We start from the raw sequence: 15,860 nt of genomic DNA on the forward strand, positions 1-15,860 counted from the left end.
GATGGCCACCACAAGATGGTCAGCAGGGGAGGGCAGTTGTGGGAGATCAGGGCAGCAGAGGAAGACATTTAGGAATGACCAGGCCTGCAAGGGAGGGCAGTTAGGAGTGACCAGGCTGTCAGAGAAGAGCAGTTGGGGGTGACCAGGCCTGTAGGGGAGGGGAGTTAGCAGTGACCAGGCTGGCAGGAGAGGGCTGTTGTGAGAGATCAGGCCAGCAGGCAAGGGCAGTTGTGGGGGACCAGGCCTGCAGGGAAGGGTAGTTGGGGAGGGGACCAGGCCTGCAGGGAAGGGTAGTTGGGGAGGGGACCAGGCCTGCAGGGAAGGGTAGATTGGGGACCAGCCAGCAAGAGAGGGCAGCTGTGGGAGACCAGGCCTGCAGGGGAGGGCAGTTGTGGGGGACCAGGCGTGCATGGGAGGGCAGTTAGGAGTGACCAGGCCTGCAGGGGAGGACAGTTAAGGGCAATTGGGCTGGCAGGAGAGCAGTTAGGCATTGATCAGGCCTGGCAGGGGAGAGGTTGGGTGTGATCAGACTGGCAGGCAGAAGCAGTTAGGGGCAATCAGGCAGGCAGGCCAATGAGTGGTTGGGAGTAATAAGTCCTGGATTGTGAGAGGGATCCCAGATTGTAATGGGTGCAGGCTGGGCTGAGGGGCACTGGGCCTCTAGTATTAATATAAAGATAGCAGTTTGAACACATAAAAAACAAACAAAATAAATACAGATGCTGTCTATAGGAAGCTATCCAAACAATAATGACCACAAGAACATAGAAACGTATCTAAAGTAAATATACCACCAGATTAACATCTGTGAAATGTGCATTTTGTGCACATGTATGCTTATTATCTTATGCTTTGTACTTTTCTTGTATGTTTGAAGTATTTAATAGCAATAATTTTTTTTGAAAGAAAAAAGGGAGGCTATTAACATGAAAGGAAAATGAAGGGAAAAGGCTAATATAATATAACACAAAACAAGATAAAACTGGTACAGGAGGTGCAGTTCTCAACTAGGAAGGGACTGGAGACTCAATATGTTAGCCCCACATCAGGAGAAGGCTGGAGACCAACAGGCAGTCACATGGGCAGAACGTGATTGAGCTTCAATAAAAATTCTGGACACCAAAGGCTTGGGTGAGCTTCCCTGGTTGATGATATTTGGTGGGTATTTCCACACATGGTGGCTGGGAGAAGGTAATCCCTCCATGCTCCCCTGGGAGAGAACAGCCAGAAGCCCTGCATTAGGGCCCCTTCTAGACTCTATGTGTCTCTTCCTTAGGCTAATTTTAATGTATCCTTTCCCTGTAATAAGTCAGTCGGTGAGTTACACACACACACACACACACACACACACACACACTCAAGTTTCAATCTTTTTTACTTGAGGAGCCCACAGGCCTTCCTCTGAAGTTTCTGACTGCCAACACAAAGAAGGAAATGCAACCAGCACAGAATTCACAATGTTCACCCTTGAAGTCTAACTTGATGCTCTGGACACACATAATAACTGGTGATGATACCTGAGAGAATGAACTGCCATAATTAAATAACATATTTATGGGTCCTCATAAATACACAATTCAATAAAAGAGAGACAAGAAAATAAAAGCCACGACAGAAAAGACATCTCCTGTGTGTTCTTTTCAAAGTAGAATGCGGTGAGATGTTCTTCTTTGTCCCTGGAAGTCTGTCATCTTTGACTTCATCTTTTTGTGTTTTTTTGTTGTTGTTGTTAATCCTCACCTGAGGATATTTTTCCATTGATTTTTTTAGGGAGAGTGGAAGAAAGAGGGAAAGACAGAGAGAAACATCCATGTGAAAGAAACACATCGATTGGTTGCCTCCTACATGAGCCCCCACCAGAGCCAGAGCTGGGAAGGAGCATACAACCAAGGTACATGCCTGTGACTGGAATCAAACCCAGGACCCTTTGGTTTGGCTCTATCCAGTGAGCCAAACCAGCTAGGGCATCTTTGACATCATCTTTTTTTTTTTTTTTTTTAATATATTTTATTGATTTTTTACAAAGAGGAAGAGAGAGGGATAGAGAGTCAGAAACATCGATGAGAGAGAAACATCGACCAACCGCCTACTGCACACCCTCCACTGGGGATGTGCCCGCAACCAATGTACATGCCCTTGACAGAAATTGAACCTGGGACCCCTCAGTCCACAGACCAACGCTCTAACCACTGAGCCAAACTGGTTTCGGCTGACATCATCATTTAAAATGCTGACTCACTTTCCTCTCTTCCAACTCCTTCTACTGGATGATAAACTATCTTAATTATAATGTAGAAAAATATAAAAAATACTTAAGAAAATACTGAAAAGTGAATGAATTAATCTACTTTAGAGTAATAATAAGGGTCCATTTCCCTTGGTAGTACTTGTATCATCTACATAACATTTTTTTTAAAAAAGAGAATGTTTTATTTTTCTCTCTGAGAGTATTATATAAATTATTAATCCAAATACCTGACAGAGATGTAAGAACTTTTTTTTTTTTTAATCCTCACCTGAAGATATGCTTCCATTGATTTCAGAGAAAAAGGAAGGGAGAGGGAGAGAGAGAGAAACATCCATCAATTGCCTCCTGCACATGCCCAGACCAAGGATTGAATTTGCAATCTAGGTATGTGCCCTGACTGAAATAAAACTCACAACCTTTTTGTTGTATGGCACGATGCTCCTATCAATTAAGCCACCCAGCCAGAGCAATGCCCAGCCTGTAAACCTTGCTGGGACCATTGTTTCTCTCTTGAATCACATGGCACAGGCCTGGCACTTAGAAGGAACTTAATTTGTTAACTTTTTAGAAAATAAAAAACTTATAAGTTGACATTAGCAAATTTCATTTCTAGTTTGCTTTCTATCAATGAGACAAAATGTAACCCAGCTTTAGCAATTCAAGTTTCCCACAAATGCTGGCTGTGCCCCTGAAGTTAAATGCAAATGCTCTAATTTATATGAAATTAAAAATGATTGCTTTGCCTTAACAAAGTAGGTAATAATAAGGGAAAAAACATTTATCTTAAAATTTATGTCTATATCCCCAATTATCAAAAGACAAGAGATTTGTCTTCTTTTTCTTAGAATGGGGAAAATCTGTTTCTTTCTTCCTTCCTTCCTTCCTTCCTTCCTTCCTTCCTTCCTTCCTTCCTTCCTTCCTTCCTTTTTATTGATTTCAGAGAGGAAGTGAGAGGGAGAGAAAGAGAAACATCAATGACGAGAGAGAATCATTGATTGGCTGCCTCCTGCATGCCACCTACTGGGGATCGAACCCATAACCTGGGCATGTGCCCTTGACTAGAATCGAACTCCAGACCCTTCACTGAGCCAAACCAGCCAGGGCAAAAATCTGTTTCTTTAAAGGAAGTCAGTTGGTGTATATTTCATTCATTAAGAAAGTGAGGGAGAAAGACAATCCAGGAATCATAGAATGACTGGATTTTCACCAATAGGTGGGACTTGCAGGAGTCCACCCCAAAGTGTGAACCTGTGAAATCCAGCTCCCCCGGTTCCTCCTGTCTGTTTCAGGTCTGTCCTGGGAGAGGTGAGTTGGACAGTGACCTGTAACAATCAGAGATGGGGGCAGGGCATGGACTTCATGGAGAAGACTGTAAAATCAGAATGAATGGGTGGGAAGTGTGCCCAGAGCAGGTTTTGTCCTTTCAATATACAATGATGTTATTTGTATATTAGAAACAACATCTGGCAGTTTTGCCTTTTTTGTTAAAGTTTTCCTGGGCTATATTTCTTAAACTCTATATTTCATATCAGAGTAATATGAAAGTCAAAGGCAGAAGGAAACACTGGAACATGAATCCACATGCCTGCTTTGAAAATCCAATATTTCTATAACTAAACATGATGCATGGAGATCACATAACTCTACAGATCCTGAGGTCTACCCCTTCCACCATCACTGTGGTATGGTACATAACCCCTCCGATTTAGAAATTCCCATCTTCTCACACCCTTGAGCACAGTGGGCCAGGAGGACAGTACCAGGTAAGAATCCCAATGGAGAACCGCATGCACTTACTTTGGTAACACGAGAATCTGCACGATAAAGATGCAGAAGAAAATGAGACAAGCACAGGTCACGTAATACTTGAACGCTGGCAGTGCTGTGGCTCGGTACTAAGGGGAGAAGAGGGAAAGAGTGATTGGCAGTTCAGAAAGAGAAGGGCTGAAGCCTAACTCTACCCAGTTCATGCATCACACGCCTACATGGTAGACTGTGGCACAAAGGAGCTAAGGACGATGGCTGCTCATCATGGGCAATGAGTACTTCCTCCCTCCAAATGAGCTGTGACTTCCAAAGACCATGACTTATATGCTGACCTGTTCAGAAACCCATTTTAAGGTAACTGAATCAGTTACTCCATCATGGAGAGAGAGCACCTGACCAGAAAGACAAGTGCGCAACCGAGTGAACTGTGTGGGAGCCCTGCTTCCCTTGTTGCCCACATTGATTTGGGGAAAGCAAATACATTTTCACTTAATATTTAACTTCTGGATGCTACTGAGGAAATGTAATTTCCTCATTTAATTTACTTGGTTTAGTCTTTTATTTTGTTATTTATTTTAATGATACTGAGAGGTAATGTGTAGATTTAGAAGATAGAAAAGCCCAGTGGGCTTTGTCTGGGTCCACATTCATTCTGTTTGCTTGTCTCAGCCTGGCTGGTGGACACTCTTTCCCCTTGTCCACGCGGCTTTCCATCCCATCCAGGACGGTACACTGACCAGTGTAGCTGCCCACCTGTGACTGCCCCTGTCTGAGTTATGCAGGAAAAACGACAACTGAAGTTGCAGCTGAGACTATACTGTTTCTCAAAAGAGTTTTATAATAAAATGAAAAGGAAATTAAGTTTCTGTGGCTATTGAAAACCCTGACAATACTGGCAGACTGCATTAGCTATGTCTGCACAGACTGCTCCCCAAGCTACAGGAAGTTATAGTATGAATTGCCGGGGTTTTAGCCACTGGGGTTTTAGTGATCTCTGGGTGGTGAATTGAGGCTTCTCTTCCTTGCTTCCTTGCTACCTTGCACCCTTCCTGCAGGGCTGAGGAGCAGGCTGGGGATATACATGGGCATAAAGCAAGCTTAAATCTCCATGCCCTCTCAACCTCGCCTGAAAGTTGGCCTCTGCAAATATGCCCTCATGGGCAATGTCAGCAAAAGTGGCATTTAAAATTACGACCACCTTCTATCTGCTAGAATATTTTTTTGATGAATTTTATGGCTTACTAGCTGGGATAATTTACATGTTGATGAAGGAGCTACATTAGCAAAGGCGCAGAAATGTGATTACATTCTACGCATTCAATTACATCCTTATCTTTTCCCTTCTCCTGGGCTTTGTGCAGAGCTATGAGTTATAGTATTAATAAAGGAGATGGACTTTTACCAGGAAGGGACTACTTTACCATTTACACATTAAGTAACCATCAGTATGTGTTCAAGTTATTCAAGGAAAAAAGGATCAAAATAATAGTAATGACTTATATAAAACATCAATTTGGTAAACAATCTGTAGTCAATATGTGGACTTAGAAGCAGACAATTGATCTTGACCACTAGTAAAAAACGAAAATTTAGGTGTAACTGCATAATCCAACTCTGATGAATTCTGGAAGAAATTTTGGTATTTGTTTTTTTTCTATTCAATCTCCATAAAACAATGAACTGAATTCCCTTAATAGCATTGTTACTACAGTAGCTTTTGTTCAAACTAAGACTGTAATTACATGGTTGGATAATAAAAATCAGCTCTCACTTGTTCCTTTTCTAGATCAACACAAAACAAAAGGCAAGTTAAACAAAGCTGACCTAGCGCAGTTGTCCTTTCTGTAATAATTATTTAATTCATTTTTAGCAAATCCATGTTAAACTTGACATGTAAAAATTAAATGTCTGCTTATTATGTGTACCTGAAATAGCTCTTACTTTATGAGTCATAATGTATTTAGATGCAACAAAACCTAAAAGTTTGAGGTTCCTAATTCTCCCAATATGTTGAATGTAAATTTCATATTTTTGTCAAAAAGTTTATATAATTTGTGCAAAGCCACTGTACATTTATCAGGAAGAATTTGTTTAGTTAATGCTCCTTTATTTAAGCTCCAAATATCAGACATGTTCCAGACATCACATACCACCAGGAATATTGAGAATGATGACTAGCCAGAAATGAAGCTTGGTTGCAAGAACTATGACAAAACAATATATGCATGGAAGAATTATAGAAAAGGTATAAAGAGTTCGGATGTAGCTATAGGCAGTTTAAATGTCACAAGTAAGAAAAAACATGGGTATACTTTCATGAAGAAATCTGAAAAATGAAAATGTCAGAAAAACGATTGATTTTAAAGAAAAATTATAGCTTACCTCTTTTTCCAATATTTTATTGTAGAAAAGCAATGAGATTCTCTGAATGTCTTCGGACTTGAGCCATTGCCTAGAAATAAAAAGGGCAGACATCATAAAATCAAACCTCCAACCAAACATCTGGAACTACTTTAAAAAAAGTGACTTGCATTCTTCTTTCTTTATTGCAAATCATCCAAAATTGAATATTTTAAAAAAGGCATAATGCCAAATAACTGGATATGGAATCCGCAAATATAATATTCCTATTCACACTGCCCTCCTTGGAAAATTTGATATTAACAACCATCTGTTGTACCAGCTTGAAACTCAAGTTATCCTAATTAAATAACTAGGGATTAAAGTACATTATTAAATGTGTTCCCTGATGTTTTACTGAAATCACATGGTAGTGTCATGTCCTGAAGCATTTGGTTCACAAGAAGCACTGTATTTCTCTGTTTATACCAAGCATCATATCACAGAATGTCAAGCCCATTTAGAGTCCCTTCAAGTTCTGGGTGAGGAGATTTTGCCTCTTTTACACTTACTGAAAATACTTTCATTGTTATGTTTTGTTTTCTTTATAATAATTTTTTTCAATTAAATACATACAATTACAGTTGACATACAATATTGTATTAGTTTCTGGTGTGCAACTAGTGATTCAACATTTATATAACTTATGAAGTGGTCCCTATGATATATCTAGTATTCATCTGACACTATACATAGTTATTGAAGTATTATTGATTATGTACCCTATGATGTACTTCATATCCCCTTGACTATTATAACTACCAATTTGCACTTCTTAATCCCTACACCTTTTTCACCCATCCTTCAAACCCTCTTCCATTTGGAAACCATCAAAGTGTTCTCTGTATCTATGAGTCTGTTTCTGTTCTGCTTGTTTATTTATTTTGTTTTTCAAATTCACATATAAGTAAAATCATTGTTATTTTTATTTCTATAAAGTAAAAATAGTATTTGAACATGTTTTTCAAAAGTATCAGTGGAAAATATTAATATAAGAATCAAGCAGTTCAGATCACTAATATGTTAACATAAACACATATGTGAATATATACATACGTATCAGATGTTAAAAAAATAAAAATTATATGGAAGTATGCATGCTTACTCACTGATTGACTCACAAAACTCTATCTTAAGAAAGTAGTTGAAATAGAGAAAGAGCTTAATGACAGAACTTTTCACTGGAATGCAATATATAAGCTAAGCGGAGACACCAGATATATAACCAAGCAAGGCGGGTACACAGTGCCTAATATAATCATACATTTGGCCATAAAATTAACATACACTTTCTGAAACAAAGTTAAGTAAGAAAAAAATTGCAATGTGTGCATCAAGAAAAGTATCTAAAAATAAATACCAACAATGACCAACTGGTTTGAGTCATTAACTGATGAATTTATATTTCTATTTTCCTAACTTCTCTTAAATATGTTTATAATTACAAATGTAATAATCTGAATTATAATGAATAAGCATATATGTGTATATTTCTACAAGTATATATCACCTTGCTTATATCTATATCTATATAGGGAGAGAGAACATATACAGATAGGTAAACATTAGAGATAAAATGATATTTTACATAAAATTCCAAAAACATTACATCTGTTCAAACAAAAACCAATTCACATGAATTTATTAATATAGAACTTTCCAATCCACTGCACATCTGTCTATGGATTTGGATTCTGTGATGTATTCAGGAAATAAAAGATGAAGGCCTTTAAGGATCCAGGAGAAAAGGCCAGGTGAACTGTTACACTTTATCCGGTAACCAGCCACTTATTGATTTCAGATTAGAGCCCCTAAATGTACAAGAGGTCTCAGATTTGGGTTAACAAGTTACCCAGGAGACCAGCACATCTGAGGAGGGACATCTCCAGGTCTATGTGGATACGCTGTGCCCAGAACCCCTGGAGAGTTAGGAAGACTCTCATGGTGCTGACCATGATGAGTGTGAATGTCCCACAAGACTCAACGACAAGCCATGCACTTTCAGTCGGGGCACAGAAGTCAGTAATGTAGCCCAGAACAATCACCATTAAAACTGAGAACTATATTGCCAGGACTGGTTTGGCTCAATGGATAGAGCGTCGGCTTGGGGACTGAAGGGTCCCGGGTTCGATTCCAGTCAAGGGCATGTACCTTGGTTGTGGGCATATCCCCAGTAGGGGGTGTGCAAGAGGCAGCTGATCGATGACTCTCTTTCATCGATGTTTCTAACTCTCTATCTCTCTCCCTTCCTCTCTGTATAAAATCAATAAAATATATATTTAAAAAAACAACTGAGAACTATATATAACAATACTTAAAAATATATATTTCTATTGGTTTCAGAGATGAAGAGAGAGAGGGAGGGAGAGATAGAAACAGCAATGATGAGAGAGAATCATCGATTGACTGCCTCCTGCATACCCCCCACTGGGGATCCGGTTCACAACCCGACACATGCCCCAATGGAGAATCAAACTGTGACCTCCTGGTCCATTGGTTGTTGCTCAACCACTAAACCATGCTGAAAAGGCAATAATATTTTTTGATTCAAGGGTATAATCTTCAAATTCAGGGAAATAGATATTTTTGGCAGTTGTTATTACATTAGCTGCAGAACTATGTAATTGTCCTCTTTTATGAGACTAATTCGAGGAATCAAAGGTTGGTTAATATAAAAAAAGGACAGAAAATAAAATTTAAGATAAATTTTTACTATATTCATTTCCAGAACTGTGTAGTTATGAAACTATGAATTATGTATACAGGTAACTTATTAAAAGTTTTTATTATTATTATTGAGAAAGAAAGATCTAATTTAAAAATGTTCCTGAATTATATAAGTTTGGGAATAAAATGAGTGAAATTTATAAAGGGGATATAAAACCAGCTCGTCATTAAGTTGCAAGACCCCCTAATTCCAGTCCAGGTTTCAGTTTCCTATCTGTCTGTGTCCTGCAAGTAGCAGGAAGTGCTCAAGACCAGGTTTCACTTTCCTGGTGTCCCTAGCACCAAAAACTAAGTTTTGTAAGCCATGAACACTGGACTGATACTTGAGAAAATGACTTATTTCAAGCCACATGTTGCATTTAGAGCACACAAAGGATCTCTAGGCAGGTGTTAATTCAATGTGCCAGTATATCTGAATTACACCTGTAGCCTGACCAAGATACTTTATTGTGTATATATTCAATTACACACACACACACACACACACACACACACACACACACAGTCATGTAATTTTCTCATAAACCCTATAAATATTTTAAAACAAATACTTAAAATGAACAATGTAGAAGAAACACACAGTTTGTAAAGATGTGCAATTTAGTTTTGTAGGCAGAGTTCTAGGTGAAAATCATTTACATTTTTCTTTTTTTTTTTTTTAAATATATTTTATTGATTTTTTTACAGAGAAGAAGGGAGAGAGATAAGAGAGCTAGAAACGTCGATGAGAGAGAAACATCGACCAGCTGCCTCTTGCACACCCCTTACCGGGGATGTGCCTGCAACCAATGTACATGCCCTTGACCAGAATCGAACCCGGGACTTTTCAGTCCGCAGACCGACGCTCTACCACTGAGCCAAACCGGCTTTGGCATCATTTACATTTTTCAAGAGTTAACTTTCATGATAAAAAATTAGATTAAAAAAAAGATGGAAACTTTTTTATGGAGATTTTCATTTGGACCTCCTGATGTTTACACTACAACTTAATTCAACAAACATTTATTGAAGGCACATGCACCTGGTGTGGTTTCAGAGGCTGATGGATGTGACTGTTCTGTCCAGGCCATGAATGCCACTACTTCCTTTAATTTTTAAGGCATTTCTTGGACCATTTAAAACTACAACAGCAATTCATAGACTGAATAGACATTCACAGAATTTATGGACTTCATAGACTGAACAATATTGTGTCCCCTCCCCGGAAAAACCTAGTCTTCTTCCCATTGCCCTCATAAATTCAGATTCTAAAGCATAACACTCTTCCACAATTTGAAACCTGGGAAGGTCAATATTCTCTGGGTTTGCATGGGAATAAATGCATTCTGAACGGATAGTGCTACTTACTATAACTTACTATAACAAAGTTTTTCCCACATGGAATTCCTATTGATCTTTTATATGACCTCCTGAACACATTTTGCTATGATTTTTCTCTCCATATTTACAATTCATGCTTTTTATTAGTAATTTACTTGGAGTGTGTTTATTAGGCAGAAAATAACAACCTTTTCAAATAATAGGGTTTGAAATATCGTCTCTGAAATTATCAGAGATGAATGCTAATTTAAGATTAAGAAGAACTCACTTTTGTGCATTAATCCCATCAATTGCTTGAATCATCCTTTCATTCAATTCTTCTTCAAATCGTTTCTTTTGTGACTTGGTTCTACAATGAAAAAGGAAATGTAATGGGTAAGAAATCTTATTACTAACATTAACCCAATTTTTCTGTGATGCCAAAACCTCTGTTTAATTCTGTTAAACAAGTAAAAAGAATGAACCCATGAACAGCCTTTTCTTTATTAACAGCAGCCACTCTATGAATCAACAGAGTTGACTAGAGTTTTTGGTGCAGTAAAATGTGGCCTTACTTCACTTAGAGTGAAATTTTTCTTGGTAATCAAAAGCAACACTGAAGGATAGGTGCTTGGTGTTTGAGAAGAAAGAACTTTTTGTCCTATAAGGCACATTAGCCCTTGACTGGTTGCCTCTATAAACTTTAGTTTATGACAGAACACACTGGCTTTGGAAATTCCCCTGCAAAAATTCGGTTTAGTTGACAAAATAGTTACTCCTTGTTAATGTTTTCACTGGTCTGTTTTCAAGAATTTGTAGAACTACCATCCTTTTTTAGGCATATCAAAGCTTAATTGTATGTATTTAAATGTTCCTCAGTATTTGAAAGCACAACTCACAGAAAACCCCACTTATATTTGCAGATCACTCACTTGGTGGTGGAAGCAAATAACCGTCAGCTGTAATGTGTTTTTTAAATAAATTATGCCAAAATCATAATGAGTTTCACAAGGTTAATTTGACAATTAGCATGAGAAAACCAAAATAATAATAATAAATGTTTTTAAAAGTTAAGCACCTGCTAAGAGTGAAAACACAGGCTGGCCCTCACCAACTGGCCTGCACTAGCCTGTGCCTAAGTCTAGGTGTGACAGGTCCCTGAGTGGGATGTGCAATGAGCACATGGCTTGTCTGTGTTCTGATTGGTTAAATTACCAATCGAATAGACTTTCTATTCTGGGATAAGACTCACACTTTTCTGAGTTCAGAACTGCCGAAGGTATAGACAATAAGAGCCAATCAATATGCAATGTCACAGTTATCTATAATTAATCTCATAGAAGCATCATTAATAAGCTGATGGGCATTGCAATTCCATCAGCATCTGTGGATTTGACTTGTCTTCTTTAAACAGGCCAAGGATGCCAAAACCGGTTTGGCTCAGTGGTAGAGCATCGGTCTGCGGGCTGAAAGGTCCCGGGTTCGATTCCGGTCAAGGGCATGTGCCTTGGTTACGGGCACATCCCCAGTAGGGGGTGTGCAAGAGGCAGCTGGTCGATGTTTCTCTCTCATTGACGTTTCTAGCTCTCTATTTCTCTCCCTTTCTCTCTGTAAAATATCAATAAAAAAATAAATAAATAAACAGGCCAAGGGCAATCTTGGTTCAAAACCAGAATAATATTAAGTGATCCAGATGCAGATACAGAGCCAAGAGGTATTGACATGCCATATTCCAAGCTGCTTGAAAAAGACAAATTATCTTTTTTTTTTTTTTTTTTTTAAAGCCAGGAACTTTAGCAATCATCTACTCTGGCTAATTCTCTTTTACGGGGAGGAGCTATCTTTACTTTAGACCTTTCGTTTTGTTTTTAATCAGCCCTTGATTGGACTTGAGTTCTATTACTTCAGTTTGGTGGCTTTCTTTTTCTCAAAATATCTCTAAGTCTAAGAAGAAACAGTTGTAGGTCCTTGAATTCACAGAAAAACAAAATCCTTCAATGATATGTCCAGGGCTAACAATGGCATTGTCTTCATGAATTTGTTTTGGGATTAGCTTGGGGAAAGCTTGTACAGGGATCAATGCAGTAAGCATGGCACATGCAGTAGCCAATAAATTCATGTGATTTTGCACCATTGTATTCACTAATTATCTGGACAAAAATAATTGACCTACAGACAATTTTCTTGCTCCTATAATTTGGTGACTTCTGTTAGGGCAGTGGTTGGCAAACTCATTAGTCAACAGAGCCAAATATCAACAGTACGATTGAAATTTCTTTTGAGAGAAAAATTTTTTTAAACGTAAACTTCTTCTAATGCAACTTCTTCAAAATAGACTCGCCCAGGCTGTGGTATTTTGTGGAAGAGCCACACTCAAGGGGGCCAAAGAGCTGCATGTGGTTTGCGATTTTACACAAAATATAAAGTAGAGCTCCTTACAACAAAGTCATAGAGAGGGATTCTGGGGTGATGTGCACCCCTTGCCATGCTTTGCAGGGAATGATCTACTTAATTGTGCTTCCTTTTTACTTGGATACAATGTGTTTTCTATAAGAATAAACCCACTTCCTTGTGGGGAAAGAAAGACTGGCTTGAGTTTTGGGCCTTTCATGAATTATCTTACTTACTTCAATAAGAAATACTTCATTCCCAAACCAATACCAAAGGATTACTCTGACCCCCAAAGCTAGAGGAACATGGAAATAAAAGATATTAGTGCCTGTAATTCTACCATGGATGGTGACAGGGGCCTGGAGACATGTGTGGGAAGTTTTTTTTTCTTCTTCTTTTTAGAGAGGTTGAGCAGCCCTACTTTTTACCATAGAAAGGCTAGGTCTATCTTACTTTTATCTCTAAGATTCAAAACAGAAAAATGTAATTGTAAGGACCATACTCATTTTAAGAAATTTCATTTTTTTTTGCTATATATTAATATTAGGAAGAATCATTTTAGGAAAATAATTTCAAGCTCTATAGTGATTACCAGGTGGTGTTTTCTTTTTTCCTCTCTTAATCCTAATAACACGATACTAATAATCCTATTTTTAGAAGCTTGAGAGCAATTTAATAGGGCTCTTCACAAGTAGCTGCTCTTTTAGAAGAAGTAGCCTTCAGAATTACTATAATTGATGATAATTACTTTCAGAAATAAATAAAAAAGTGAGCTTTTAACAGTTAGAAAATGGATCATATACCATACCTTAAGGTGCGATTTTGAAAATTATGTTGGCCCATTGGTACATCCTACAAAAAAAGGATATTAGTTGCCAAAAATATACTTTTAAAATAGCATTGCGATGATAACTATATAAAACACATTTCTTCTTTTATCATGAGAAATTCTAGTTAGGTAACATATAATTACCACGTGGAGCAAAGACTTAACTATAAATGTAAAACAAGACTAAAAACTCAGTTGATATTTAAAATATTGGTGTCATCTATAAACTGTGGATGCCAAAACTATCAGACTGGTTGTCAGGATTTTTAACATTTACATCCTAATAGTCAAAGATATGATTTCAAACAATGGCCTACAGAAAAATCATTATTAGAGTAATGTAAACAGCTTACAATCATTTGAAACTGTAGTTTGACATCAGAAAAATATTTAAATGTGCTTTAAAAAAACATAAACATAACCAGAAAGTCTATAGTCAACCCTTATCATTAAACTCTATTAATAAGTAGTGCCATTGTTTAAGAATGTGTATTGGGGGAACTACTTTGTAAAGTATATGATTGTCTAACCTCTATACTGTATACCTGAAACTAATACAGAATATTAAATGTAATTATTGAATATAAACTGTAATCAAAAAATAAAGATTTGACATATGAGTGCTTCTCGTTCCTGAAAACAGAATGAGGGGAAGACACCAGTCAGGGTTTATCAATGGGACACCCACTGTTAATGTTCAATAGTAGACTTAAAAAACCCCCACAAGATTCACCTTTATACAGTTTCAGTGGAAATTAAAATAAAATCAAAATGATTCTAAAAAAACTCCTCTTTGCTGCTTTATCTCCAAGGTTAGGGTAAGAAATGTGTTAAGGGAATACATTTACCTAGGAAAAGGTAAAACATTAAGAACAAAACAAAATTCCATTTTTTCTTACATAAAGTAAAATAATACATTATATACCAGCTCTATCAATGTTGAACCATAACACCTCAAATGTTATGGAGCTTTTCATAAGAGATTGGATAAAAAAAATAACTTCTGGCAATGACAACTGTTCAATCTTGGGATGTCTTAATGAGAATGATTATTAATAATTTCTGAATAAAATCTTGGGATGTATTAATAAGAATGATTATTAATAATTTCTGAAAGTGAGTGAGGGTCATAGCTAAGTAACCATCATATGGGCTTCAAGTGTTAAAGCCTTGGAATTGTCTTAAGATATCCTATCTTGCTGCTAAAGCAGCCCCTAGGTTCTGTATCTGTGACTAGTGAAACCAGCCAGTTAAGAAAATTGATTTTGTTCAAGAGGTCCTCTGATTTCATAAACTTCTGGAAGCTTAAAGCACTAGACCTTGCAACACTCCTTTGAAGGAGGCATCTTCACTAACATAACAGATTAAAGTCAGGTAAAATATTTCCTGTGGTCCCATGAAGAGATAATGAGGGAGACAGGTACTGTTAAGTCCTGGACAGTAAGACTGATGAGAAATAAAAAACCACAACAATATCAATAACACCTGGACAATAACATTTTCACAGGTATACCTAAGAAACAGCACAGGAAATCATGTTCTAATATTTATACATGGTTCTTATTTTTTGAAAACCAACCAACCAACTTCTGATGAACAACAAACACAATGAGAAATATGGTTATTAGCCATTAGCATTAATAATTAATGTAACATTGAGGCAAAATTATCCAAATTATTATTTTTCATAAGAGTGATAAAAGCATCAACTTTCACTGACAACTTGATACTAGCATCTTAGGATGCTTTTCCTTTAACAGCTCTGAATGCTAAAGGACCCAGTTGCTCCTGGCCCTCCTCTTTCGACCTCTTCTCTTCTTGATAATTCCATCCAGCTCCATGGCTTCAAATATCATCGAAAACCTGATCCCTCTCACATTCTCATCTCCAGCTTGGGTCTCTTTCCTAAGTTCTCAACTTGCACATCTGCCAACTTCCTAGCTGCACTTAGATTCTAAAAGGCATATTGATTTGAAGATGTCCATTAGCAAAATCTTGATTTTTTCCATTTTAAATCTCTTGATTTCCCTATAGCATTTGTCGTTGCAGTTAAGGTCATCATCATTCTTTCAGCTGTGCCACTAAAAGAAATGTGAATTCATCTTTGATCCTCATTTTCACACCTATCCACTCTACCACAGTCTGATTTGCTCTACATTCAAATTAGATCCTGAATTTGCTTCTCACTGTATACATTAC

General features: G+C 37.5%; 1 protein-coding gene across 1 annotated transcript in view; it reads right to left on the minus strand.

The window, feature by feature from the left end:
* Positions 1-15,860, minus strand: part of ADCY2 (adenylate cyclase 2) — a 263,929-nt gene that overhangs the window by 56,931 nt on the left and 191,138 nt on the right. Inside the window, exons 11-14 of the mRNA XM_084882603.1 lie at positions 13,641-13,684; positions 10,731-10,811; positions 6,398-6,467; positions 4,046-4,143 (exon numbers count right to left, since the gene is read on the minus strand). Of these exons, the coding sequence (XP_084738729.1) occupies positions 4,046-4,143; positions 6,398-6,467; positions 10,731-10,811; positions 13,641-13,684 (293 nt within the window). The remainder of the gene's footprint in view (positions 1-4,045; positions 4,144-6,397; positions 6,468-10,730; positions 10,812-13,640; positions 13,685-15,860) is intronic.

The sequence above is a fragment of the Pipistrellus hanaki genome, assembly GCF_964339955.1.
Source record: "Pipistrellus hanaki genome assembly, chromosome: 4".
Taxonomy (NCBI): Eukaryota; Metazoa; Chordata; class Mammalia; order Chiroptera; family Vespertilionidae; genus Pipistrellus; species Pipistrellus hanaki.